The sequence below is a fragment of the Felis catus genome, chromosome D2, assembly GCF_018350175.1.
Source record: "Felis catus isolate Fca126 chromosome D2, F.catus_Fca126_mat1.0, whole genome shotgun sequence".
Taxonomy (NCBI): Eukaryota; Metazoa; Chordata; class Mammalia; order Carnivora; family Felidae; genus Felis; species Felis catus.
Genome location: NC_058378.1, coordinates 86811954 through 86838503, shown reverse-complemented (window position 1 = coordinate 86838503; position 26550 = coordinate 86811954). Strand labels below are relative to the sequence as shown.

The following is a 26550-nucleotide window of genomic DNA, read 5'->3' as shown; positions in this document are numbered from 1 at the left end:
TTCCTCCAAAGCTCGCCCTGCCCTGGCGGACTGGCGCGTCTTCCAGCTGTGGACCCTGGGGCCAGCACAGCTCCTCCTGAGGGTTTATTCTGGTGAGGTTCTGGCTCTGCTGTGTCCCGCACCCTCTGCCCCCCAGAGTCAAGCCCAGAACCACAGGAACCAGGGGGGAGGGGAGTCTCACGCTCTTCTGTCCTGGGGGGCTCTTGAAGTGCCCCCCCCCCCACACAAGCCCCAGCCTGGCCCCGAGAGTCCTGGTGGGGCCCTCAAAATGTTCCAGTAAAACCAGGACCAGGCAGAGCCGTCACCGTCCCTTCTGGGATGTCCCTCGGCTCCGGAGAGCCAGCCGGGAAACCAGGAGGCAGCAGAGAGGGAGAACAAAGCCATCCTGTCTGCCCCACCTGGGGGAGCCGCAGGGAGGCCCAGACGAGCCACGCGCCCAGGGCAGGCAGGGAGGGAATGTGGCACGGGCCACCTGCTTCTCAAAGCTGCCACCTTCACACACAGTGGGCGTCCCTCCAGGGGCCACCCGCACGCGACACACAGGACCACACGGAAACGCTGCGCCCGGGCGGCTTCGACACAGACCTCCCTTCATTCTCTTTCGTGCTTAAATAAAGAAGGAGCAGAACTCGTTTTCTGTTTCTTTCTTTTTCTTTTTGGTCTTTAAAGTGACAGAAAGGAGACAGGAGCAGCTCCTACAAACAACAGGCCAAGCTGTTTTCCTTTGGAAGTCTCCCGCATTCCCGGAGTGGCTCCCCTCCCCAGGCCCTCACCGCCAGGGTGCCCGCGGGCCCCCAGCTTTGGGAGGATCATGGGGGAGGCCGGGCAGGTTCCGGGTTCTCAAGTGCACAGAGACCCCGTGCCGAGGGCTTGGGGAGGAAGCGCCCCACACATGCAAGCTGGTTTCTGGAAACCTGCGGGCCTGAGGGGGCCTGGCCCAGGACCTGGACGCGGGGTGGCAGGCCTCGCCCCTGCTAGGTGCCCCAGTGGGCGAGGCAGCAGCAGGAAGGGCGTCGTGGGCTCCTGGAACTTCACAAACCACAGGAGCTAAAGCCTGAGTCGGGGGATAAAGACGTTCAGCGGGGAGGAGCCGCGGTGCTCCTGGGGGCTGTCCTCCTCCCCACACACACCTGCTCCCCTCTGGGGACCCCCTAGCAGGCTGGCCGCCGTGGGCCTGGCGCATTTCTGCAGGCAGCTGGCCAGAAGGCACACGGGGCCCCTCAGACGGAACAGGTGATGCGGAGGGCACCCCCAAAGTCAGAAGCTCCAGGAGAACAGCCGCGCCCTCACCGTCGGTGACCTTGAGGGAAGCAGAGAGGGAAAGAGGTTACCTCGGGGTCAAGTGCTGGGGGACAGGCCCCTTGGGGGTCCGACCACCAGTCCAGAGCACCCGCTCAGGCTCTGTCTCGCCAGGGACCCTCAAGGACCCCCCAGCTCCCACTGGCCCTCACCACCCCAGGAATCTCGCCTCCCTGGTGCCACATTGTGCCCGCTGAACCTCCTGGGTGGCCCCTGTCCCACTCGTGTCCATCCCACCTCCCAGGGCCCCAGGATTTCCCAGAAAAAGGTGCAGGACACTTGACGGCTCAAGAGCCCAGACCACGGGGCTCCCCCTGAGACACTAGATCCTTCTGGCCCCTCATGGCCAGGGGGACTGGGGAGCTAAAATGGTTGTGCACATGGCTTGGGGCTCACAGCTCAGAGGGACCCCAGTGTGTCACCGTCAGAATGTGTGACCTACACCCTCTGGAGGGACACGCCCTCTCGGTGTGGGGGAGCCCCCTGGGGCTGAGGGGACAGACCCTTGAATAAGAAAACCTTTCCCAGGTCTCCCTGAGCAGGCCCGGCCGCAGGGATGGACGGGCACCTCAGCCCCGGCTCCCGGCCCCGCACGGGGACAGCAGCCACGCCTGCCAGACGGGAGCTGGCCCGAGTCTGGTGACCGGGGGCAACGTGTTCTCTGCACTTTCGTCGGGGGGTGGAGGGACACGTGGCAGGTCTGCAGGGCCACACGGTCACAGGAGGTCCTGGAGGGCGAGGGGAGCTGGCGTCCAGCAGACAGGAGACAGTCCGGCCCGGCCAGGAGAGCCCACGGGGCGCAGACGGCTGCCCTCCCACCAGGAGGGGCCGGGCTCCCCCACCCACCCCCCTTCGATGCGCTCGGACCAAACAAGCAGAAGTGATGCTGCCCCAGTCCTGCCTCAGACCCCCAGATGGAGATGCCGCGACAAGGCCCAGATTGCCCTGAGACCGCCACGCTGGGAGAAGGCTCGGCCGCCACGCGGAGAGGCCCTGCGTGTGTGTGAGAGAGATGGGGGGGAGGGGGAGAGAGAGAGAGAGAGAGAGACAGAGAAAGAAGGGGGGGGAGAAAGAGAGACAGAGAAACAGAGACAGACACACAGCTCAGGGCACCCGACGTATCGTGGCAGGGGAGGGGCCGCACGGACACCCCAGCCCCGGCCGGCGCCACGGCCCGGGAGCACACACAATCATAAGGAACGCCAAAGCCGCGACACGTTAGGCCCGTGTGTGGTGGCAAAGCCTGTTCACACATCACACAGTGATCGTCGCCGTCTGAAGGCCCTGACGGGTTTGATCTCTCCTAGCTGGGGACAAATAAGTGAGAAGAACATAAAAACTAAGCAGCCAAAGGATGAGGCAAATTCAACTCTGCAGAGAATAGAGCTGAACAAAAATGAAATTTACTCACGGGTATCCGCACGGATGGGCTGCGACGTCTAACACCAGCACTGCATCTAGACTCAGCCAAATGACTGTGTGTGTGTGTGTGTGCGCACGCGCGTGTGGACACGTGCGCCCAGGTCAGCCCCGTCCACACCACACCGGCCCTGGGGGGCTGGCCTGGAGGCCCCAGGACCCACCCGTGCCCTCGAGGGGCACAGAGGTGGTGCAAGCGGGTGGCTGGGAGGAGCTTAAGCCCAAAGCAAACCCCCCCACCCCACCCCCCCGGAGGACGCGGCTGGCCCCAGGTCGGGGGCTGGGTGGAGGGGACAAGACACTGACCTCCCAGACCTTCCAACACAAGGCTGCTGCCCTTGCGACAGGTGTCCGTGGTTGGGGGCCCCTCCCCGCGACATCACCGAGGCTCAGCCGCACTGACCGTCCAGGTCCCAACCCGGCGTCAGGTTCCCGAGGGGCCCAGGAAAGACCCTGGGGCAGAAGGGCTGACAGCAACAATCCCACCCGAGAGTGGCCCGGCTGGGCGGGGGGCAGGGGACGGCCCTTCCTCCTCTGTCCAAAATGGCCGGATTCTGGTGACCGGGAGAGGAGCTCTCTCAGTGGCTGCAGCAAACCAGACCCGCGTTGGCCCTGACACAGGGCTCTGGGGGTGGCCAGCAGCCCCCCGGGGGGCAGGAGGGGCGGTGGGTGCAGAGAGGGGATGGGGGTGTGAGGGTGGAGATGACCACGGCCCTGGTGCTTAGGGCTGAGGGGCCATCACCACCCCTGCCTTGTAGACAGGGGCTCAGGCTCCCAACCCTGTCCGAGGTCACTCGCCTAAGCCTCGAGGCCAGGACACAAACCCACATCCCAGGGTGACCAGAACAAAGCACCCCAGACCGGGTGACTCCAAACCACAGTTACCCCCTCTCTGTCCTGGAGGACAGACACCTGGAATCGAGATGTCCCCAAGGGGGAGCCCTGACTCTAAAGGGCCTGAGAAGGGGACCCCACGGGGCCCTAGGCCTCCCTGGTCGTAGACTCCACCACAGTGCAGCTGGACGGACGTCAGGCTGAGCCCCAGGAGCGAGGTGCCCCGAGATGCCAGGCCCTCTGCTGGAAACAGTCTCCCCGCAAGTCCAGGCCTGAACACCCAACCCTGGCCCCGACCACACTCCCTGCAGGGAAGGCTGCTCCAGAGGGCTCCACAGTTCCCTGGCCCGTCAGGGAGGAGGCCTGAGCAACATACACTCAAGGGGCAGGGGTTTCTGACCTGGGATGGCAGTCCCTTCCCTGGCCAGGGAGAGGCCCTGACTCAGGGTCCCCAAGAAAATGTCTCTCAGAAGAACATGACTCCAAGTCACTGTGTCACGGGAAGCGTGCTGATCCCAGTGAGCTCTGCCTGGGGGGTGTCTCAGGGAAGCTGGACGAGGGTGACAGCCACTCTCCACGGATGCGGGAGCCGGATGGGGCTCTGCCCGCCCCCCCCCCCACAGCCGCTGCGCGCTCTGGGCAGACGAGGCGGGGTCCCAGGTCCTGCACCGTTGAGCACGCAGATCCCAAACAAGATGAACAGTCCCTTAGGGAGAAACACTGGCCAGAGCGCGGCCTGTTGCACAAACCCGTTCCCCCCAGAACCGTTTTCTTTCTGCCTTTTCATCTGTCCCTGCCCAGGAAGCAGCTGTGACCACCCAGGCTGAGCTCCTCTGCAGGCGTCCGCACAGGGGACCGACAGCCCACCCCGGACAGGGGTTTGGGCAACCACACCTCCATGATCAGGTTGCTGAGTGGCCCAGCAGACACGGTGAGGAGGGGCATGGGGGCTCCGGGGAGGTCACGGCCGGTCACAGCGGGAGCTGCTGGGGGCCGAGGGGTCAGCACCACCCGGGAATCGGCGCACGGGCCGCCCCTTTCCGTTGAATGCTTTGGGGGCTCACATCAAAGGCAAGCACGCTTCGCTTCGAGAACCACACCACCCCGGGAGATAATTAAACCTGCCCAAGCCCCTCTCCGTCAGCAGCACGACCTTTGGAGATGTCGTTAAACATCCATCAGCCCTGAGCCTCGTTAGAAAAACGCACCACAGGCTCCAGAGGCGGCGGCCAGCCCGCCCCTTTCGCCCCTTTCTGTCTCGTGCATCACACGGAGCCTTCAAGGAGTCCCCCCTCCCGACAAGACAAACAGGGTGGTCACGGGTCTGTCCTAGTGCCCTCGCCCACCGCCGCTCCGGCTTGGCCGGGCTCCATGGGAAGAGCAGGTGTTTTGAGAAATCTGGGGAAGAAGGCGGAGCCCCCTGCACCCTCCTCGTACCCAGCAGCCAGGAAACCCCCCTCAGAATGCGCAGGACCCCTGCCGGGTCACTTCCTTCCTCCCAGCCCAACAGGCCCAGAGCCCGTCCCTTGTCATGCAGGGATGTTCTGGGGGACCCCCCAGAGCACCCCAGCCCCTGCTGTACCTCCCACCCGCCCCCCTGGAAAATGCGGGGAACAATGGGAAAGGCGAGATCACTACACTGGCTGCTGCTGGCGGCCACAGCCGCACAGAAAAGTTCGTTCTTCCCGGGGCTTCCTAGGCAGGAAGACACCCAATGCCCAGCGCAGCTGCCCCACCTCCCCTCACCCCCACCCCAGGCTCCGGGGTCTCTGGGCAGGGCCCTGTCTCCACCTCCACCACGCAAGTGCCCGGACAGCCCCTTCCCCCTTCCCCCCTGTCTGCCCCTCACTGGTCCGGGCTGACCTCCCAGGAGCTTGTCCCCCATCAGGAGTGTCCCCCATGGGGCCCCGAGGTCACCAGCACGGGCCCCATGGTTAAGGTCAGCCGAGGCCGCTCTGCCTGCCCGAGTCGCTGGCGCCCTAGTGACTGGGTCCACAGCTGGGGCTTGTCGAGAAGATGGGGGTGACCAGGAGGGCTCCCCTCCCCCTACAGGGCCTGGGCTGTGTGGGCGGAGGGTGGGCAGCATGGCGGGTGCTGGGCAGCGTCCCACGTCCCGTGACGGCGACCAGAGCTGCCACTCCCAACACGTAAGACCAGAACTAAGAAGGCCCGTCTCCCCAAACCACAAGCCTTCTGAACACGGTGACATCAGCCAGCAGCCACACGCAGAAGGGGGAACCACCAGGCGTCACAAAACAAAGCAAGAGAGGCAGCCGCTGGCTGGGCATCGCGGATGTCCACCGTCCTGATGGTGTGTGCAGAACGTCCCCATGCGGACCCCCACCAACCCCTCCCCCCCCCACGGCCCAGTCCCCCTCGGAAGTGCCTGTCACACAGTGGCCACCTAAGCTCACGTCCTGGGTCTGTGACCCCGCTCCAGCCCCAAGAGCCCCACAGCACACGGCCTTCCATGGGCAACACACACATACACACACACACACACACACAGAGCTCTGCCATTTGGCCTTGGCTCTTGGCCAAGCGCGGCCACCCCCTCAACCCTGCGGAGACCCGTGTGGCCTTGGCTGTGGCCCCCATGCACCCTCCTCTACAGAACTGGGCCCGAAGCCACCTGCTTGGTCCCCATGGTTCCTGCAGCACCACAGAGACCCCGGCCCAGGTGTGGGGATCCCAAGGCCACTGAAGTGCTATTTCCTCTGGGAAATTCAGACACACTGGCAGGAAGCCTTCAGAATCAGGGTCAGTCACGCCCACCGGAAGTGGACGACTCCCAGGAATGCGGGTATCAGAAATGCCGGCTCCTCCAGGATGGAGGGCTGCACCACTGTGGTTTGAAGGAGTTTCCCCAGGATATTTGGAAGTTGATGCGTGGCCCGAACCCTCTGGTCCGGAGGCCCAGGCGCCCTGCTCCCAGTGCTCCCCCTCTGTCCGGGGAGGGCCCGGGGCTGAGGTCGAGGTGTCCAGAATCCCCAGGACAGCCCGGGCTACACGTGATCTGTCCACGTGGACGTGGGAGCCTCTAGCTCAGGGTTCTTATTCCAGAGATGCCCCGGGGCAGATGCCAACCTGCCCACCTGCCCCAGATCCTCTTCCCGGGCGGCTTCCCCCACTCCAGCTACCCCTCCAGCTGGGAAGCACCTTCTCTTGCCCGGGGTGCTGCGGGCTGGTGGGCACATCAGGCAACCAGTTCTCCCCAAGGCCTAGGCGGGGCGGAGGGTGCTGGCTGTGCAGTGGAGGGCCCGGTTGGGGGCGAACCCTGGCTCTGTGCCTCCCGCGAACCAGCGTCCCCAGGTGTGGGATGGGGTGCCACAGCCCCGTTCCCCGGTGCCGCGGGCCCCTGCTGCGAGGGTCTGAACTCACAAGAACTTACTTACCTGAGGGGGAGCCCACACAGGGCAGCACAGAATGGAGGGGTGGCTTGTCAAAGGGGCCCTGATGGAAATAAGGGTGCAGGGTGACCATGCCGAGCTGGGGGCCTGTCAGGCACAGCTGTGCACAGGGGGCTCTGGGAGAGCTTCTCCAAGAGGGGGACACGGACCAACAGCCTTGAGCAAGAGGCAACGACCAGCAGGCACGGCGCGAGGCAGCCGCTGTGGCTTTGCCACACGGTGCCAGGGGCAGGGCGTGGGGAGAACCTGGGGGTTCTCGGGGGCCTGTCTGCCCTACACCTGCACTCCCACTACCGGGTCCAGTCATAGTCTCAGATCCCCCGAGGCCTGAAGGACCTTCCTGCCTGGTTATGTGCTCACACCCCCGCCCACACCCCATCTTGACGTGGCTTAGAAAGGCGCAAGGGTGCCAGTAGGCCCGGGGACTCTGCCAGGATGGGGACAAGGTCTCTGCACACGGCCACCAGCATCTGGTTGGTGCGGGTCGGAGGCGCAGTGGGGCACCTGGGGGGTGTGGACGCTGCTTACGCCCAAGCGGGGAGAGGGGGCTCCATCTCCATATCTGTGCCCGCTTATGCCGCAAACTCAGGAAGATCAGCCAACACTGGGGGCGCCAGGGCGGAGCCAGACGTCTCCAGATGGGACTGGTTGCACCGATTTGACGTGGGACCCTTGTCACGTCCATGAGCACAGAATTACAAAACACACAGGGATATCTACAAATGGAACGTAAAATGAAATAAATGACCCTAACTGTAGGTCGTAACAACCACAGAGAAAGAAACTGTCTCGATGACTTGGAAAGAGGAACTTGACACATAGCCCCCACCCCAAGGACACTAAGATCCTTAAGGAAACCTTGGAGTATCCCCACTAATCACCCAGTAGCAGTATTCCACATATATTACACAGCTGATATATTACATGCCAAATATATGGTTTACATATATTTAATATTTGACTTATTGTATATACACATTAACTTTTACATAGAAAATTAATACCATTGACCCCTAAATAAGGATTGGGAGCACTCACCCCGGCACAGTCAAAAATCCATGTGAAACTTTGACTCCCCCCAAAACTATTGTTAATTGGAAGCCTTGCCAACAACATGGTTAACACATATTTTGTATGAATTATATGCTGTATTCTTACGACAAAGCCGGCCAGAGGAAAGCAAACGTTATATTAAGAAAACCGAAGGAAGAGAAAATTTTACATTTACAAACATTCACACTACTGCTGTGTATTCATCGGAAAAAAGTCCGTGTACAAGTGGACCTGTGCAGGTCAAGCCCGCGTTGTTCAAAAGTCAACTCCATGTGAATTTCATTAACAAGATTTTCTGCATAAGAGAACAGAAATGCAAACCAAACAACCAAGAAGTAAAAATTCTGGATTAGAAAAATCAGTGGTGGGGCGCCTGGGTGGCTCAGTCGGCGAAGTGTCCAACTTCAGCTCAGGTCACGACCTCACGGTTCATGAGTTCGAGCCCCGCGTCGGGCTCTGTGCTGACAGCTCAGAGCCTGGAGCCTGCTGTGGATTCTGTGTCTCCCTCTCTCTCTGTCCCTTCCCCACTCGTGCTCTGTCTGTCTGTCTCTCTCTCTCTCAAAAATAAATAAACATTAAAATTTAAGAAAAAGGAAAGAAAAATCAGTTCCAAAGTCAATTTCTCTTCTAAAGATATTCCTAGGTCTGCTTGGAAACCACGGGGGAGGGATCACCAGCTGCCCCTCCCTCGAGAGGACCCAGGACCCCTTGGGAAACGGCCAGCCCCAGGTGTGGGCGGGAAACAAGCCGGAATCCTGGGTTGTGTACAAAGCATGGCCACGGCTTAGGAGCCGCTGAGCTAACCTGCCGGGATAGCCCGTGGGGACGGAGTGACAGAAGCCCCGAAAGGGCAATCATTGCACGGACTGACGGGAGTGAGTATGTCCCACGAGGTTGTGTGCTGTGACAGCCCCCTGGGCACTCTGCAGAGTGCTGGGAGCCGACCTGTCCTGCAAGACTGCATCCAAAGGTTACGGGATGCCCAGGGTGTCACTGAAGGTTGCTAAGGAAAGGCCTGGACAGTGATTCTGAAGTGATCTGGAAGTGATTCTGGTGGGGGCGGTGCTGCTCGAGTCCCACGGCACAGGCGTGCAGAATGTGGGCCCTTCCCCGTGCACCCCTGGACCTCTGACCCCAGGGCAGGTGCCGGGTCCAGGGGTGCTGAAGCTGCGTGGAGCCAGGGGTGAATATTCAGAGCAGGTGTGTGTGTGGGGGGGGGCAGGGGTACGGAAGCAATGACATCCAGGGCGATGCGTGCTCTCCCTGGGGGTACAGGCAGCCCCTCCCCGAAGTCAGGAGAAGCCCCCTTGCTCCAGGTACCTGCTGCAAACACGTGAGTCTCCCAGCACAGCCTTGCCCCTGCTCCCGCCCCGCCTACCTGCACCCTGCCTGGCCACCGGGCAGTGCTCAGAGCACTGCCCGGAAGAAGCAGGAGGAGCAGCGAGGACGGCCCCGGCAGGGGGGAGGTCGGACAGGGCCTGCGCGCCCACAGCAAGCTCAGAATTCTCAGAATTACAGGCCTTAGTTTCCTCCGGGAACAAAATAATTATAACCTTCGCGGAGAACCTGAGTTCCCTGAAAGCAGTGCAGGAAGTCAGCTGAAAACCCATCTCCAGACGCGGAAGCACCTTTTTATTTACAGCTGGGAAAAGAGAAAAGTCGGTTTGGGGCTCGCAGCTCAAGCACCCTGCTCTCGAAGGCACGACAGACAAGGAAAGTGAAACCCCGGACACGGGGTCCGGATGCTTCTGCCCCAGCCGGCCCAGCACGCAGCACATGTATGAAGACTTCCAGCCTGAAGGACCCACCGCCCACAGGCACAGCCTCCCGGGGGGGGGGGGGGGGGGGGCGGTGGATCCTTCCGGAACAGCACCACACAACCCCGTCAGGCTCCAGTCCCCTTCACCACCCACTGACCCGTCCCTGAGCCCAGCTGGCCTGTCAAGGACGAGGCTGGGGGACCCAAGCTGGGTGGACACAAAGGCCCCTAACATCTGCTGACCAGATGAGAGGGGACACTGGGCAACTGGGGCCCCGAGGACTTCAGGCCCCACCCCTGGAAGGGGACTGTCACCCTCTGCAGGGAAGGTGCTGCGGTGTGACCACATTAAGGGCTCTGATGAGGAAACGCTGGCTTTCTCGCGCGGCCGCCCTGGGGTCCTTGCAGGAGGGGGGCAGAGGGAGACTGGACACTGAGGAGCGGGAGAGGCCATGTGACCGGTGCAGTCACAAGCCCAGGGGCTCTGGGAGCCCCCGGGAGCTGGAAGGATCCTCCCCTGGGGCCTCCGGAGGGAGCACAGCCTTGCAGACGCCTGCAGTTTGGGGTTCTGGCCTCCAGAGCCAGGAGAATAAATTTCTGTTCTTTCCGGTGGCCCCGCATGTGGTCGTTCGGGACCGTGGCTGCAGCTAACCCTCCGGACGTCGTTCGCTCAGTGAAGCAGGAACCCAATTCCTGGCCCCTCGAGGGGGCTGCTCTGTGACCTCGGAAAGCTCCCTGCCTTCCGGCACCCTGGCGGCTCAGGCAGAAAGGGGCGCGCTGGGGCCCCTCCAGCTCACATGCAGCCTGGGAGTGTCCCACTGGCCCGAGAGGCAGGGAGGGACTCCGCGCGGCATTGTGCCCCCCCACCCCCTGCAGGTACCGCAGAGCCTGGCCCACGCCTCAGCGGAACACTGCCAACAGCCCGTCCCCCACCCGGCTCTGCCCAGTAGAGCCCTGAGCTCCGAGTGCTGCACAGAGGGTGCTCTCAGGGCCCCCGGGACCCAGGTCTCCTGTCCCCATAGCTCTGGGCCCCGCGGGGCACGCTCCTAATGACCGTCGACCCTCTCCCCGTGTGGGGCCAGCAGGCTGGACGAGGCCCCATCCCATCTGTGCCATCCACCTCCCTGCCCAGTCCCCATCTCTGGGCCCCTGCCAGGCCTCACACCCCGTAACCTTGCTCTGCCTCTCCGCTGCACCAAAGCTTCCTCCCCTCCAGCAGCCATCCCGTGGGGCCTAGATCATTCCACGGATCCACGACCCCAGGTCCAACATTGCTCTGAGTGCTGGCCTGCCAGCCGAGACTCGGGCACTCAGACGCTGGCCACCGTGGTCCCCAAGTTCCGGGAGCCGACAACCAGCATCCCTGGCTGGTCTCTTCTGGCCTCAGATCCCTGCTCCCTGCTCTGTCCCCTCCCCTCCTGTCCCCCTCCCCACCCCTGACCCCACAGCCAGGGGTCTTTCCAGTCCGAATGGGGCCATTCACCCCTCTGCCTAACATGCCCCCAAGGCACCCTCTGCTCTCAGGACAAGGCTGCAGCGCTGGCCTCCCCAAGCTGTGTGCCTCCTGCCCCACCCTGGAAAGTGCGAGATTCCTTCCGCCACAGGCCACAGGCACTCGCCCTATTAGCTCATGATCAGCCCACCGTTTGGTTCTCAGCCATATGTCGCCTCTTCCAGGCAGCCTCCCCGGATACCTAGTCCAGGTCAGCTTCCTCACCAGACACTCTGCTGTGGGGCCCTTGCCCCTTCTCAGCACCTTCCTGCACGTGATTACGCACAAGTCTGGGGAACGTGACTCACAAGGGAGGCCCTCCTTGACGCTGTGTACCCTCTGACCCCCATCTGGAGGGGCACTCGGCCCTCCGTGGGCGGGATGCCACCCTCGGGAGCAGTTACCCTCACCTGTCAGGCACCGCTGCCTGCCTGCAGGCCAGGCCTGACCAGTCAGCTCCCAAAAGGCCTCGCCCTGTGACCCCTGGAGCCCCTGGAGCGTCACAGTCAGGAGGGGGACACCCGCCCCATCCAGCCAGGAGCACAACCCCGTCCCCACCCCAGGGATGCAGCCTGTGGCAACCTGGGGGAGGGGATGTGGGAGGGGCCAGAAAGGCGATGGCCAACAGGTCATTACCAGACCCGCTGGGCACCCTTCCCTCACCACCCGGCCCACGTGGCAGGTGCTACGGTTACTCCGAGACAGATGAGGAAAATGAAGCTCAGAGATGCCAGCCTTCGGGGCCAGAGCAGCAAGCGAGCAGCCAGAGCCCTGCGAGGCGGCCCCATGTCTGTCCCTGGAGGTCAGTGCCTGCTGAGGACCACTGTGCCCTGTCGCCGGAGCCCGCCCCGGGCTGGGCTCTCACCGGTGCCCTGGCCACCGAGTCCCAGGATGGCTCGGGGCTTCTCCAGAATGTCCCTGTGGACACCCGCCTCTCAGCTGAGCCTCCTGCCACCCTGCAAAGTGGGACGGAGGAGTCTCGGGACCAGGTGGCCCCGGGAGGGAGCTGCCCCCACGATGTGTGCTGCTTTCCTCCTGACGAGCACTGGTCAGCAGCACAGATTCTCCCCCGGGGCCGAGGGGCTCTCAGCAAGTGCCTCAGGGGGTGGTAGCAGGGCCAGTCGGGCTGGGCCTTGGCAGCCGGTGGACGTGGCCCGAAGGACAACCGTCCCCAGCAACCCCTGCCCCAGCGGCAGGACTGTGCCGGCCTCCTCTCAGGTGTGCCCAGGTGCCAGGGACCATGCCGCTCCCGTGCGAGGCAAAGGCAGTTCCCGGCTTCCCCCTGGAGGAGCAGAGGGCCTGGTGCCCAAACAGCACCACTGACACTCGAAAGCAATCTTGTGGACGGGAGACTCCCGCTCACCAGCACCATTAGCCTCCTGCCTGGCGTGGACCTCACGGCAGCCTTCCATCCTCATACAACAAAACTAAAGAGTCACTCGGGCAAGACCACTTTGTGCTTTGGTGCCGACAAGATCCAGCATCCCTCGCTCCCAGAGCCCCACGCACCGCTGGGGACAGCATGGGCACAGTCCCTGAAGCCAGAGGGACAGAGATAGAGAGATGCTCAGAGACAGAAACAGAGAGAGGGAGAGAAAGACAGAGAGGAGAGGGAGGCCGGGAGGGAGGGGGAAGGGAGCCGGGAGGAGGCCGGTCTGTGGGCACGGGCCCCTACAGCAGGCAAACCTGTCTGGCAAGATTCTTCCCTCTGCTTCCTGGTAAACAGAGCCAGCCCAGAACCACCCCAGCCAGGGGCTCCCTGCCCGCCAGGCCACACTGCCACCCCCCCACGCCCCCCATGCCCCCCCCCCCCGTGGTGGGCTCACGTCCCTAGGAACTGCCCACTGTGACCGGGGATCTGAAGGTCGGTTTCGAGGACTGACTGCTCACCACATCCTCGCTGACAGTACGGGCCCACGGCGAGTGGGGGAGGTGCCCAGCTTCCACCCTGGCCCCAGACCAGGCCAAGGGGCCTGGAGAGCAGAGAGGTCGGGTAAGGGGGCAGCAGAGGGCACAGACGGTCCCGGGGCCCACAGGACACACCCAGAGCGGGGAGATGCCCAGAGCACCTGACCTTTCTCCAGACTCCCCCCGACACACAGGGCGCCCACGCCCCATCACAAAGACCCAGAGGTCACAGGGCTGTGCCTGCTTCGGGGGAGGACAGGTTTGTGTCTGGACCCCTGGGAGTCTTTCAGGGGCAGTGACCAGGCTCGATGCAGGAAGCAAGTGGAGAAAAGGGTGGGGACAAGGCTTCGGGAGTCCTGGCTGTGACCCTGCCCAGGCGCACCCCTCACCATTGCTTCCTCAATCCTAGGACCCCCCCAGACACGTGGCGCAGCAGTGAGGGACCACGCCAGGTGCCCCACCAACCCCTTCCCAACCACACGTCGGCCGGCCCAGCTGAGGCCCGAAGGCCCGAGCTGGGAAACCGGCACCAGACACGCACACAGGCAGGTGGACCAGACCGGACAAGGGCAGCTAGAGGTCACAGAAACTGAGGCAGAGGCCCCCCTGGGGTGGAGGAGTGCTCCGCTGACACCCGCCTCCCCGCTCTCTGCTTCTGTGGGCCTGGGCCTTAGGCTAAGGGGCCCGGAAGAGGGCCATGGCCTGACCTCCACAGGGGGGCCCCACCACACGCCCTCGGGTCCAATGCAGGCAGCCTGCACGGGACCCGCCTCCTGCCGTGGGGAAGGACAGGGAGGGGAGTGGGCACTGGGGGGCCACCACGGGGGCCAGTGACCGCTGGACACACCCCACTGCTCAGGCCCCAGAGCCGACGCCCTCCGATGGGAACACACCCAGCCCCTCCCTGCATCCTGGGCCCCCCGGGAAGTTCACGGCGGGCAGCCTCTGCCCCTCGGCCGTTTCCTGACACCCCACATGGTGACCACCCCACATGCTGCCTGGTGACACCCCAGGCCCATGGGGTCTCCTTCTGAGACCTGGGGTGGGAGGCCCTATAGAGTTCTCCTGGAGGGGAGACAGAGGGCAGGACACCGGCCCAGGGACAGACCCCGGAGCACCTGACCGACACAGGTCCGGGAACCACGCGCCCGCCGGAAGGGGGGTGGGGGCTAAGGCCACGCGAGTGGCATCTGAGGGCAGCCGGCCAAGTCAGGACCCACTGGGGACAGGAGGGAGGGGCTGCGGCCCCAGCGTGGGGAGAGAAGAGGGAGTGACCCCTCAGAGCGAGTGGCCAAGAGGAAGCTCCCCCCGCCCCAACACCCGCGCCTTCTCCAGGACGCAAATAAAAGGGGACGGAGATCTTTCGCGGCACTTGGAAAAATGGCCGCAAAACACCAACCAGCCCTGTTCTCTGCACGGTGGCTGACGATCCCCCACGACTCGATTCGGAAAGCCTCTTCCGCGAACCGCAAAGCAGGGTGCCGCTGCCATTAAGCGGGCCTCTCTGCCAACTGCCAGCCAGAGGGCGGAGGCTCCCCAGCAGAGCGGCGGGAGGGGCACAGGAGCAGCCCTGCGCGCTCACCTGGTCGGGCGGCTTACGTCTCAAACTGGGTTAAGACCTCCCTTATCTCCGGGGCCACAGGCTGCGCGGCATTGGCGGCCTCCGTTATGGCTTTCCGGTACATCCCCTTCTTCTTACGGTTAAATCTCAGTTTGAAAAACTCAGAGAAAGGGGAGAGTTTTGAAGTAGACAAGAATGACGTAGTCGGAGAACCAAACCACGAGACTTTGGCTTCTTGCCAGGAAGGCTCCCCGTCCTCCTTCTGGCTAAGACTGATGTCAAGGACACGCGCTGGCCACCAAGGAAAACCATGAACCTTACCCCACACGATGTCCCCCACGGCCACGGTCCTTCCGTCCTCAGTCACGCACTTGGAGACGCTCTGTGTGTGCAGCCTGACCGTCAGGGGCGGGACCGTCTGCCTCGCGGCCCCAGACGAGGACCTCACAGACGCACCGTCGCCGGACAGGTCACACGTGTCCGGTGACGGCACTTCCGAGCTGCACGATTTGGACTCGTCCAGGCTGTCGCTGCTCCACACAGATTCGCCGGCACAGTCCGTCCCCCTCCTAGGGCAGGCGGCGAGGAACGCCAGGCCGTCCTGCTGGGGTTTGCCCTGGGGACACCGCTTGAAGTCATCGTCCTCGCCAGAACTTCCGGAAGACGAGTCCGCCGGCCCACGGCCCGCGGAGCCGTGGCCCAGGAGAGGGGGTGAGCTGGCCCGGGGTCCTCGCCCGTGGCCGTTGAGCGCCTCCACCAGCTCGGCTCTGTAGACGGGCTCCCGCTCCCCGGCCCCCGGGCGGTGGGGCTTCAGGCGGATCTTGGGGGGCGGCAGGCGGGCGCCAGGGGGCCCGGGGCGCGTCAGCTTCAGCTTGGGGATGGAGGCGCTGGGCCCGCTGGGGTCCTGGCCGCCGCCGTGCAGGGCCTGGGAGGGGCAGAAGGGCTCGAGGGACCCGTGCACGCGGGAGGGGATCTCCACGACCTCGCCCGTGCCCTGGGGCGTGCTGTAGGAGATCTTGATGGCCGGGCTCCGTGGCACCCGGGCCTTGTCCTCCTCTCGCTTCTCCCTCTTGCTCCTCCTCGTGGTGGCCGCGGGGTCGCCGCCGCCGGCCGGGTCCTCCGGCTTGCGGGGCTCGCTGTCAAAGCCAGGGCCGCTGCCCACCCTCCTGCGCGGCCTCGGGGCACCCGGGGGGCCGGGGCTGGCCTCGGGGGGGCTCAGCGTGCTCTTGCACTTCTCACAGAGTACTTGGCGCGGCCGCAGGCGGATGGGGCTCAGGGCCAGCCGACCCGGGTCACGGTTGCGGGACAGACGCCGGCGTGTCCTCTTGATGGTCCGGGGGGGCGGCTGTGGCACCCACTGCCGGTAGGTGCTTCTTAGCCAGAGCGGGGGAGGGAAGGGGGCGCCTTCGAAATACGGCGGGAACGGGGGCACGAGCGGTGGCTTGGGGTCTGCAGTCTCGGGGGGCTGGTCCCCGTCGGGAGGCGGTGGAGGGACTGTCCCCAGCTGCATTGCCTCTCCGTCCTGCTCTGCGGGGGCCGGGCCGTGGCAGCCGTTGACTGGGGGGTCCTCGGGCTGGGGCAGCGGGGCCGACAGGGGCAGGCCAAACAGGCCGGACCTGGCAGAGGGGAGACAGAAGGGGAGAGTCAGGACGGGAGGACACCGCTGCACCTGGTCCCGGCCCGTGGGGCCCGGAGCACCTGGGGAGGCACACGCCCCCATGTGTCCACCACGTGGGACATTTCAGGGGAGGCACGTGCTCCACCAAGTCTCGTGACCAGCACGGCGGCCAGCTCTCGGGTCCGCAGGGCCCCGACGTCCACACCTTGGTTCACGGTAACAAGGGGAATGGGGGCAGATGGAGACTTCCCAGGGCGCCCTGGGAGCCTGAGAACAGGGTCTCTGGTTCTGTGACATGGCCTGAGCAGGCCGGCTGCTCTTCATGGGCCTTGTTCACCTTCTCTCTCCTCCCAAGGGAAGACCCCAAGCATGGTCCCTACCGGGCTCAGGGAGCCGGGTCCCAGGCACCAGCCGTGTGTGGGGGCAGCAATGGCCTCCACAGCCCAGAGAGGACAGAAGTCAGCCACCGAACCAGAGCTTTGGGTCTGGGAGTGAGATGACTCCCTCCCAAATGCTGAGTCGGTCTCAGCTGTCTCCACGGCCTTCGGGTGAGGGTGACACCCACACCACCCCTGGCCACCGTAGCCTGGAAGGACCACCCCTCCTGCCGGGCACCCCCAGGCTCTCCCACAGGCCCTCCAGCTCCAGGAAGGAGAGTGGGCCAGGCAGTGTCGACAGGGCCACGAGACCCATGGGAAGGGAACACGAGAGGGCAGGAGGACCCCTCCCACGAGGACGCACGGCCAAGGCCAATGGCACGGCGGCACCCACAGGGCTCCGCAGCCACAGGCCGGACCTCTCCCCGGGAAGCGTCGGGCCAGGCAGCCTCCATTCAGACGTCTGGGCACCTTGGGGTGTTTCGTTGTTGAAGTCAGTGGTCAGTGCTCCGTCCCCCCGGACCCCGTGCCGGGAATGTCAGGAGGCCGTACTAACTCACCAGCGACACCCGGTGCAGCAGGAAGACGCTCACTGTTCCAAACAGTGAAAAACAAGGCCGCGTAGGTATGCGTAACTTCTAAACAAATGTGATGTCACCTGCGAGGCCCTTTTGCCAAAACCTGTTACTTTTTACGCACAAAACCAGACTTCTTCCGTCAAGTTAAGGGAAACACGGCACTTCTGTGCTCACCGTCCGCTACGAACCTAACCGAAGTAGAAACGACAAATGAACGCTTCTGCCTTTTCTATTTCCCAATGGTTTCTCCGTTTGCTGTTCTCCAGAAGAATCGAGGCCAGCTAAGAGGGCCCACCGCACAGGACATCACCGCCTCCAGCTTGGCCCCCGAGTGCCGCGGACCGGCCGGGAGCGGGCACAGGCCACACGGGAGCCGGCCGCAGACGGCTGCGGGACTGGCCCAGGCGCAGTGACCCGCGGGGACATCGCCCCCCCAAGGTCCTCGGTCTCGAGGTCGATGAGTTAACAAATATGGCGGCACACCCACCGTGTGAACACTGCCCCGTTTCCGTTCAAGGTCGTGGCAAAAGCCCGGAAACCACGGTTTTCCTTTCTTATCAAGCTCTTGTCTACGTGCGGCCATCCCGAAACTAAAGTCTTCGTGTGTGGGGGCAGGGGGTTCACATTCATCTCCTCATGACCAGAGAGTCCATAGACACAGGACCATGGCCACGGGCCCCAGGGAGACTGCTCCTGCCCTCTGTGTGGCCAGACAGCCGAAGTGTAACCTGTAACTGTGAGCAAGGGAGAGCGGTGAGGGGAGCTGTAAGGCCAGCCTGGGAGGGAGCACCCAGCCACGGGCCGCAGGGGGGCACCCGGCTCCCTCTGAGGTGGGATTCTGCTCTGGGGGAGGGGGGAGCAGCCACGGTGAGCCCCGCCACCCATCTCCATCCTCTGCTGGGCGTGTGGCTCTTCATGTGCCCAGTGGCCCGGGACGGCCAGGCCATCCCCCCGGACCACATGTGCTGCAGCCCCTGCAGCCACAGGCCACGCATCCCTGGTGACCAACAGCGATACCAGAGTCTGCTCCCTAGTGCTGGCCACCTGCACTAGAGGACTCGCACACTAGGATGGGCCGGGACTCCTGGGGAACGGGGGGCCCCGGGGTCGTGTCCGCACCGGGAAAAAGGGTTCCGCACCCCGGCACCGGGCACACGGACCTCACAGCCCCAAGAGCCACCTCCAGTTTCTGTAAGTCAGGGTTTACTGACGCCCAGCCACGCGTGCTCGTGCTGGTGCTCGGACTACCCTTGGCTGCCTTCCTGCTCCCCGCTCCCCCCCGGCACTGCTGAGTAGCCAGGACAGAGGACAGGCGCCAGGCCCAGAATAGCTACTGTGCAGCCCTCTCGGGGAAGTCTGCTGGGGTCCAGGTGTGGGAGACAAGGCCCGGCCCAAAGCTGCCCCCACCCCACCCACAGTCGTGGCCAGCAGGCCAAACCTCACCCTGAGTCCTCAGGCATCAGAGTGGGGACTGGACCCCACATCGGAATCAGCACCTGATTCTTCCCTTTCAATAAGCCTCATAGAACATAGAACATTGAGAACAAAGCAAAAACTCTGAGCGCTAAACACATGTACTCACACCAATACACAGACACACACACACACACACACACACACACACACACGTGCACACACATTCACCCTGAGCTTCTGGGCCAGCGTGCTCACTGCCTCTTGTTGTTAGGGGTGCTGGGATCCCCTCCATGGAACCCATGGCGCCCATGCAGAGGCCTCAAATGAAGGGGGTGTTGGCAAGGAGAACGGGGAAGGCAGGAGGTCCCCACCCCCCGCAGCCGTGGTGACCTGACAGAGGGTGACATCAAGACACGCAAAAAGCCCCCAAGGGGCCCCTCAAGGGACAGCCTTAGCCCCATTGGGAACTCCAGGATGGCCAGGAGGTCACTGGGGAGACCAGCCCCTATGCTGAGTGGGCACCCAACTGCCACCTGTGGGCACGAAATAAGGGCCACAGGAAGGTTCCAGAACCTGAGAGGGAAACCTGTAGGCACGTCTACAGACCAAGGGGTCCCACAGACCAGGAGAGGCCACACAGCAGACAGGATCCACACCCCTGGGACCTGGAGGGTTGTTCCCAAGGCCCCCCAAAGCCCACTTCCTGCCCCCCTTTACAGGCACTCAGACCGTGACCAGACCGTGGGGATTCATCCACATTCCCCACTCCCCTCCCAAGCTTCTCTGCCGTCACCCCACTCGGAACCAGCCCACACCCCCCCCCAGGCTCTCCTTCCCTCTGCCCCACCCTGTCCCATGCCTGTGCCCCTACCAGCCTGCCTGTGGGGGTGCAGAACCCCTCCTGCCAGCCGGGGTCCGGGACACCCCAAGAGCAACCCCCCGGGGCAGGTCCTTTCCCTCACCCGGAACCCATCTTCCCTCCAGAAGCCTCCTCTGCGGGACCCTGTGGGCTGACAGCGCCTTTGGCCACCTCCCCCCGCCGGGGGGGGGGGGCAGGCTGGGGACAGCTGGGGCGGAGAGGGGGTTGTCGCCCTACCCCCGAGGCCCCGAAGCTGTGCTCCAGGGAGGCTTCCCCCCCTCACCGTTTATGACACACCCCTCAGAAGCCCCTGCGTGTTTACGACAGTCACAGAGACCGGTGCACGTGCTCTATGGCTCCTGAGTGACCCCTCCCTGCCCTGGGAGGTCAGACACAGCTTCACAGAGGACCCAGAGCCCAGGCAACATGCCTGCACCTGCCCTGCGTGGGGGCCACAGCCTCGGGGGTGCGGCGGGCTCCCAGATGTCAGCTGCGGCCTTGTGGATTGGCACTCGGGCCGGCTGACCCCGCGGCCCCGTGACTCCGCAGGCGGCCGCTTCCTTCCAGCCTCGGCCACACCCACAGCTGCCGGCGGGTAAACAGCAGCCAGTGAGGGGCTCGCTCCCTGGGCAGCAGGCGCCTGGGCGCCAAGCCCCGTGAGGTCCACACCGTCCCCCTGCCCGGTTCGCCGATGGCGATGGCGAGGCGGCTGAGGGAGGCCAGGGCACCCGGCGGGTCTGGTGACAGTAGCAGTCTGGGCTCACGTCTCATCTCCACTGCCTCCAAGCACAGAGACACAAGCCGTTCTCGAAGGATCTCAGCACCCTGTCTCCAGCGGGGTGACCTCAACTGGACCGGAGGGCACGAGGCGTGGCAACACCACAGCCTGTGGTTTGCCTACGGGGCCCAGGCCCTCGGTGAGGCCAGGCTGTGCTGACATTGGCACGTGCCCAGGGACGGTGGCCCCGGCCAGCCTGGCAGTGCCCCCCCAGGTGGCACCGCAGGGCCTCAGCAGGCGAGAGGGCTGGGCGGCCCAGGAGCCCCGCTGTCCCGCCCTGTGCTGTCCTTGCTGGACCCACCGGTTGCCCACCCAAGGATGGGGTAGATGTGTGTGAGGAGGGGCCCTGGGACTGGGGTGACTCACAGTGCAGAGCTGGGGCCTGGAGGGCCGGACTGACCAAGGTCTCCATGCAGGAAACTGGGGGCCCCCAAACGAAACCTCAGCACAGCGTCCTCGGGGAGCTGGGGGAAGGGCAAAGGAAAGGTGGGGGACACCGAGGTGAGGAGCCCAGGAGACTCTGATGGGGGTGAGACCCAAAAGCAAAGCAGTTTTTCCCCCGAGTGTCCCCACTCTGCCGAGACGAAGGCACGGCCATCTGGCACGGACACCGGGCCCAGAGAGAAGCAGCCTAGCCTGCAGTCCTTGGCAAAACACCAGCGGCCGGGCCTCGGCTCACCCGCCCTCCCTGAGGTCTCACCCATGCAACCAGCTCAGCAAACCCCCAGAGCAGCCGGGCCCGAGCTGGCCCGTGGCCAGGAGGAGACGGCCCGGCCGCCTGCCAGAGCTCCCGGCCTCCCCTGCGGCCTCTCCGCTCTACCGACTCGGGATCCAAGCATCTGTGGAAACTGACAGCGGCCTCCGACCCCAGCCAGGTCCACGTTTGCCCTGGACTTTCCTTCCTCAACCTCTCACAGGGAGAGGCTACCCCGGTGTCCGGTAGAGAGGTGAGAAAACGTGGCTTCTGGAACAGAAACACCCCAGGGGTCCATCCGAGGAGCCTGCAGCCCCAGGACAGGCCTGAGTCCCGATGGTGAGGCCCACCCTGCGGCCAGGCTCTTGACCCCCACCTCCTTCCCCCCTCCCCCCACGACTCTACACGTTGGTTTAGGACACGTGCAGCAGTCTGTCTCCTCTGCAGCCCTGCACACAGGGAGTTGCAAGGCCTAGCCCCGAGGGAGGGTCAGGAGCAAGCTGGCACAAGGAAGGTAGGGTGGCCTTGCCAGGCCTCTAGGGTGTGGAGGCCTCCGGGTCCACTTCTGCTCAGGGACTTGTGAAAAACAGGTTGGCAGGGGAAGTCACAGCCTGGACACCAGAGTGACCCCTTGTCTACATGGGAGGCCGCCCGCCCCCATGGGTAGACCCAGGGTCTCGGGGACAAGCCATGGGGCAAGGCTGTCACATCTGGCCCCCCGAGTCCCAGACCACCAGCATCATCCCAGTAAAGCTCAGCTGACCGCACCCTTGTCTAAGCCATCTGAGGGCTCCCGCAGTCCACACCCCCTCATCACCTCCACGCTGGCCAGGTCCCCTGGGTGCAGCTGCCTGCCAGCCGCAGACCCTGCCACCCCATGACACACAGGGCACCTTGCTCCCGGCCCTTCTGGCCCCTGAAGGCAAGGAGGGCGTGCTCAGCAGGGCCCGGACCAGGCGTCTATCTTTGCTTGCCCAGTGAACCATCCCAGGACCGGTCACCAGTGGCCAAGCCTCCCTCCTGGACCAGGGGCTCTGCCTGGGATGGAACAGGGGTGCTCTCCTGCCCGGGGACAGGCCTGCTGGGATTCCTGACTGGCTGGAGTCCCAACCTCCCAGGGTGGGGTGTGGGTCACAAAGGCCCAGGAATCTTGCACGGTAATGGCGCCCTGGGTGACTCACAACTGGGTAAGTTTGAAAAACACCAGTTGGGGGATGAGGGCTGGGGGCCTGGGGTTTGCCATCAGGCCCGATGGGGCAGCTGGTCGTCGGGGCTCCCGTTACTCTCGAGACCTCTCCTTTACCACTTGGGTCTCTGCTGTCCTGGGGCCATGCCTCAGCCAGGGCCACCCCCGTTGGGGGACCTCAACCCCAGGGTACCCCCAAACCACCCACAAAACAATGCCCACACCCGCCCGGCACCCCAGCCCAAAGACTCGGGGCAGGCCTGGGCCACCTGCACCCTTACTCCACCAGGAGAAAGCACAGCCTCACAGGGAAGCTGGAGGGTCCACGCACAGTCTTCCTGGGACTCAGCCCAGGTACACAGTAGGGAGTCAATGAATGCAGGTGAAGGCACGAGAGGGCAGGCCCTCAGCAGTGGAGGACCTTCCTTCAGAGCACAAAGCAACCTGGCAGCAGGTTCAAGGCTCGGGTGGGAGGAAGCTGGGCACCGGCCCCAGCAGCTCCACACACCTGCTGAGATCTCGGGGGCCTCTGTGAGCTCTCGTCCTCCTGTGCACATTTGGGGACGGGAATCTGCCTCTCAGAGGGCCAAGGGAGGGGACGCCACTTCCCAAATGCCTGGAGAGTGACACTGCTCATGGGCCCCGCTCTGGGACGGGAAATGGGGGCTGCACGAGGGACCCCTCCCCTGGGACTGCTCCACCCCTGCAGGAGACTCAGGCTCCCGGCCCCCCACCCCCCACCCCAGGCCCGCACACAGACGCTGGAGGCTGCTGACGATGACAGTCACTGGCACGTGCCTGGCCGCGCACCACGGGCACACCGACAGCTGCGGCCTCGCTGCCCTCGACAGACCTAGGACGACCCCACTGCTCTGGGACCCGCGGGCTCCCAGAGGTGGGCGGCTGTGTGCAATCGGAGGTCCCAGCTGTTGTTCCCGGCCGGCCAGCGCCACCACCCAGGGTGGGGCCTCCACTGACCGGCCCTGCCACTGTCACACGTCGGGGAGGGGCAGCAGGCACCGAGGAGGAGAAACCGGCCCCAGGGAAGGCGGATCGGTGCCACGGACACGGCAGCCCAAGGCCAGACACCGCGGCCCACGACACCCCGCCCGGGCCGCCAAGAGACCCCACCTGATGACCAGGCTGCAAACAGGAGTGCTGCTGAGTCCTTAACATCACGGGCAGAGAGCAGAAGGCACGGTGAAACCAGAAGTGGCAAGAGGCGGGGAGACGAGGGTGGGCAGTTTCGGGACCACGCCCTGGAGGGCTGGAGGCGCCGGGGGGCCGCAGGGGGTCTCGGGATTCCCCACAAGGAGGAGGGATCGATGCCAGTCGGAAAGAGCCAGCGCTGAGAAGAGCTGCACCCACCGAGGCCTCGGTTCTGGGCCACTCTGGTTACAGCTGAACGTGGCCGCGGCAGGGCTGACGCCCACCAGCGTGCTGCTGCCAGTTCCCACACTGGGGATCCCAGCACGGCCCGCTGGCTTCTATGAGGGGGATGGTCGGGAGGGGAGCGAGGGGGGCTGTTGATCTCCACACCAGGTTAGCCACAGCCTGAGGGAGGGGAGCCCAGTTGGAGGCAGAGAGGAAGGAGGGTGAGGCTGCCATCTCGGCAAACATCGCCACCCACAAGCCGAGGGGCCCACAGCCTCCCTTGTGCTGAGCTGGGGAGCCCAGAAAACGAGGGGGGGGGAGCCTCTGCTGCAAGTGCCCCTCTCCAGGGAGGAAAGGCCAGGCAGGGCTGCGCAGACAAAGCCTGAGTACAGCCCCCGCACAGACAGGGGAGCAGGGACGGACCGAGCTGGCAGTCCTGCCCGAGAGAGGAAGTGATGGCCATCAGGGGCAGGAGACCTTGGCCACCTGGGGGGGGTGGAGGTACAGGCTTGGCAGCCTCCAGGTGGCTATGTTGCAGCCCGCGCCCCCCACCCCCACCGGGTCCCGCCAAGCACTCTCTGTGGTAGCCAGGGCGGAGCGGGGCGACAGTCACCCGGGAGGCCATATGTTAAATCACATGACTGGTGCATAAATGGCTTCTGGCACGTCTAATAAAGAGATGATGCCAGCAGGGTAACTGTTGAAGAGTGATGGTCTTCCTGCCACGTCCCCGCTACTGCAAGATCTGGGCTCCACGGAGGGAAAAAGTTGGGCCTCCACAAGGGGAGCCATTTACTGCTCTCAGCTTGGAGATAAGGCCCAGCAGGAGCGCCAAGACATTAGTGCCTGATTAATGCCTAATCATTTATCTGCGCGACAGCTCACTACCATGTGACACTGTATCCAGGAGACTCTTCCTGCCGCCGAGTCCCTGCAGCGGGCGCACAGGTGCGTCTCAGGTGCCCCCAGGCCTGCCCGGGGACCCCCTTCCACGCCAGAAAGCAGGGCTCCTGCGGCCACCGCCCCCCCGCCCCCGCTCCGCACCTCCACGGGCACCTTCTCGCTCCCACACTGCCCGGGGCCCCTGCGCCCCAGGCCGCGCTGCGTGGGTTAAATCCCACCGCTGGACGCAACTGCTTGCCATCAGTCCAAGCCTCAGCCCCGAGTCGCTCCTAGGAGTCTGGGGGGACCCAGGGCGATAGACAGGACGCCCCCACTTGTGAGCGACTGGCAGGGCAGGGCAGGGCAGGTCAGGGCAGGCGCGCATCTGAACCCGCTCCCCCGCCGCCCCCCAACCGACAATTCTGAAAACAGCCGAATTCAACAGTGCGTCTGAACAAAGAAAAGTGCGTTAATTATGGCAGACGTGCGGAGTTCGGGAGCCGGCGGCACGCGGCGGCGGCGCGGGGACTTCCCCCCCCCCTCCCCCGGGCGCCCACCGCAGCTCCCGCCCCGCAAGTCGCGACGACTTTGAGAGGCGCTCTGGGCCCCCCGAGGGGCGGCCGCGCTCGCGCGCCCCGAAGCCCCGGGCCGGGGGTGGGGGGTGGGGGGATGGAAACCGAAAGCGGGCGCCGGCGCCGAGCCTGCCCCGCCCCGGAGCCGGTCCGGGCCCCCACCCCCACCCCGCCCCGCGCCGGCCGCCGGGGGTGGGGGGAGGGGGGCGCCCCCGCCCCCGCTCACTTTTTCGTGCAGTCCAGCAGGATCCCGGCGAAGCTGCGCTCGCCGCAGCTCACGGTGACCAGCAGCGCGCCGTTGACGACCTGCTCCACCCGCACCGGCAGCCGGCAGCCGGCCCGAGGCTCCATGCTCCCGCGCCGCGTCCCGGCCCCGGCCCCCGCCCCCGCCCCGCCGCCGCCGCCGCCGCCGCCGCCGCCGCCGCCGGGTCAGCCCGCGCGTGACGCCGCCCGCCGGCCGCCTGACGTCACAAAGCTCCGCTCGGGGCGGCCACCGCGAGCGGGCCGGGGCGGCGGGGGGTGGGGCGCGCGGGGCACCCCCCGCCCGCCGACGGGGCGCGGGGGGTGGGTCGGGGGGAGCCGGGGCCGGGCGCTTGGGAGCCGGCGAGGAAGCGCATTGCGGGACCCCCGGGACGGGGCAGGGCCGGCTGCGCCCTCCGCTGGGGCCCGCGGCCGCGAGCGCCCGCCCAGAGGACGTGCGGGCCGGAGCTCAGGACCCCTGCCCCGGGGCCGCTCCCCACCCCCCGCCCCCGCGCCGGCCCGGCCCGGCCCCCGCCTTCCCCCGCCCTCCCCCCGCCTCCGGTCTGGCACCCGGTGGCCACCCGGCACTGCGGGGAGGAAGTCCGGGCGACGCGAGCAGGAAGCCGGTCGGGCCGGGCCGAGGAGACGCGGGCGCCGAGGGGACACCAGCGGGCGCCCAGCTGCGGCCCACTCGAGTCCTCGCCGCGGAGGGGGCACTTGGCGAGCCTCGTGCGCTCGGCGCCTCCGCGGGTGACCGGAGGGCGCGCGCCCGGCGCGGGGCTGCCTGTGCGCCTGGGGGTGGCCCGCAACGGCGTTGGGGTGGGTGGTCCGTCCGCAGGTCTCTGCCGCGCGCCCCCGGGTCGCCGGGGAATCTGCGGGGTGCGTGCGACCCCGCTGCGCCCAGAGGGCCCGGGACCCCGTGCGGCGTCCACAGCGGAAAGGACCGCCTTCCCTGAGTGACAGCGGGGCTCCCCCACGCGCGCAGCTGGCGGGCTGGGCTAATTGGAGGTGCAGGCGCCGAGCGGGCGCGGGCCCCGCAGGGACCCCTTCCGGAACCCTGCTCCCGCGCGCCTCCAGCCCAGCCAGATTTCTCCACTGTCCCGAGCCTTTGCGCATTTCGCACCTTGCTCGGGACCCCGTAAAAAAGGCAGCCCTTAGGGCCGGCCTGTTGCAGTGACCTTGCCCCGGCCCGGCTGGTCCCCTGAGCCAAGCTCGCAGCGAGCGCCTGGCTGGGCACAGGG

The 26550-nt window shown here is 65.2% G+C and overlaps 1 protein-coding gene across 9 annotated transcripts; it reads right to left on the bottom strand.

Moving 5' to 3' along the window:
* Window positions 1-629: 629 nt before the first annotated feature.
* On the bottom strand, window positions 630-26548 carry PWWP2B (PWWP domain containing 2B). Of its 9 annotated transcripts, none has more exons than XR_006587447.1 (5): window positions 25296-25470; window positions 15057-16351; window positions 2711-7678; window positions 1868-2606; window positions 630-1300 (listed from the first exon to the last, which is right to left on the bottom strand). XR_006587447.1 is itself a non-coding variant. In XM_023241148.2 (4 exons), exon 3 carries the CDS (start codon window positions 16243-16245, stop codon window positions 14770-14772), a length of 1476 nt encoding a protein of 491 aa, XP_023096916.2. In that variant the 5' UTR covers window positions 16246-16351; window positions 20728-20825; window positions 25296-25428; the 3' UTR covers window positions 630-1300; window positions 14757-14769. The 9 variants fall into 9 exon arrangements, 5 of the variants coding, with proteins under 5 accessions (XP_023096916.2, XP_044896812.1, XP_023096917.2 ...); XR_006587448.1 differs by having other exon boundaries at window positions 1868-7005; window positions 7491-7678; XM_023241148.2 differs by lacking the exons at window positions 1868-2606; window positions 2711-7678 and adding an exon at window positions 20728-20825 and having other exon boundaries at window positions 14757-16351; window positions 25296-25428.
* Window positions 26549-26550: the final 2 nt, after the last annotated feature.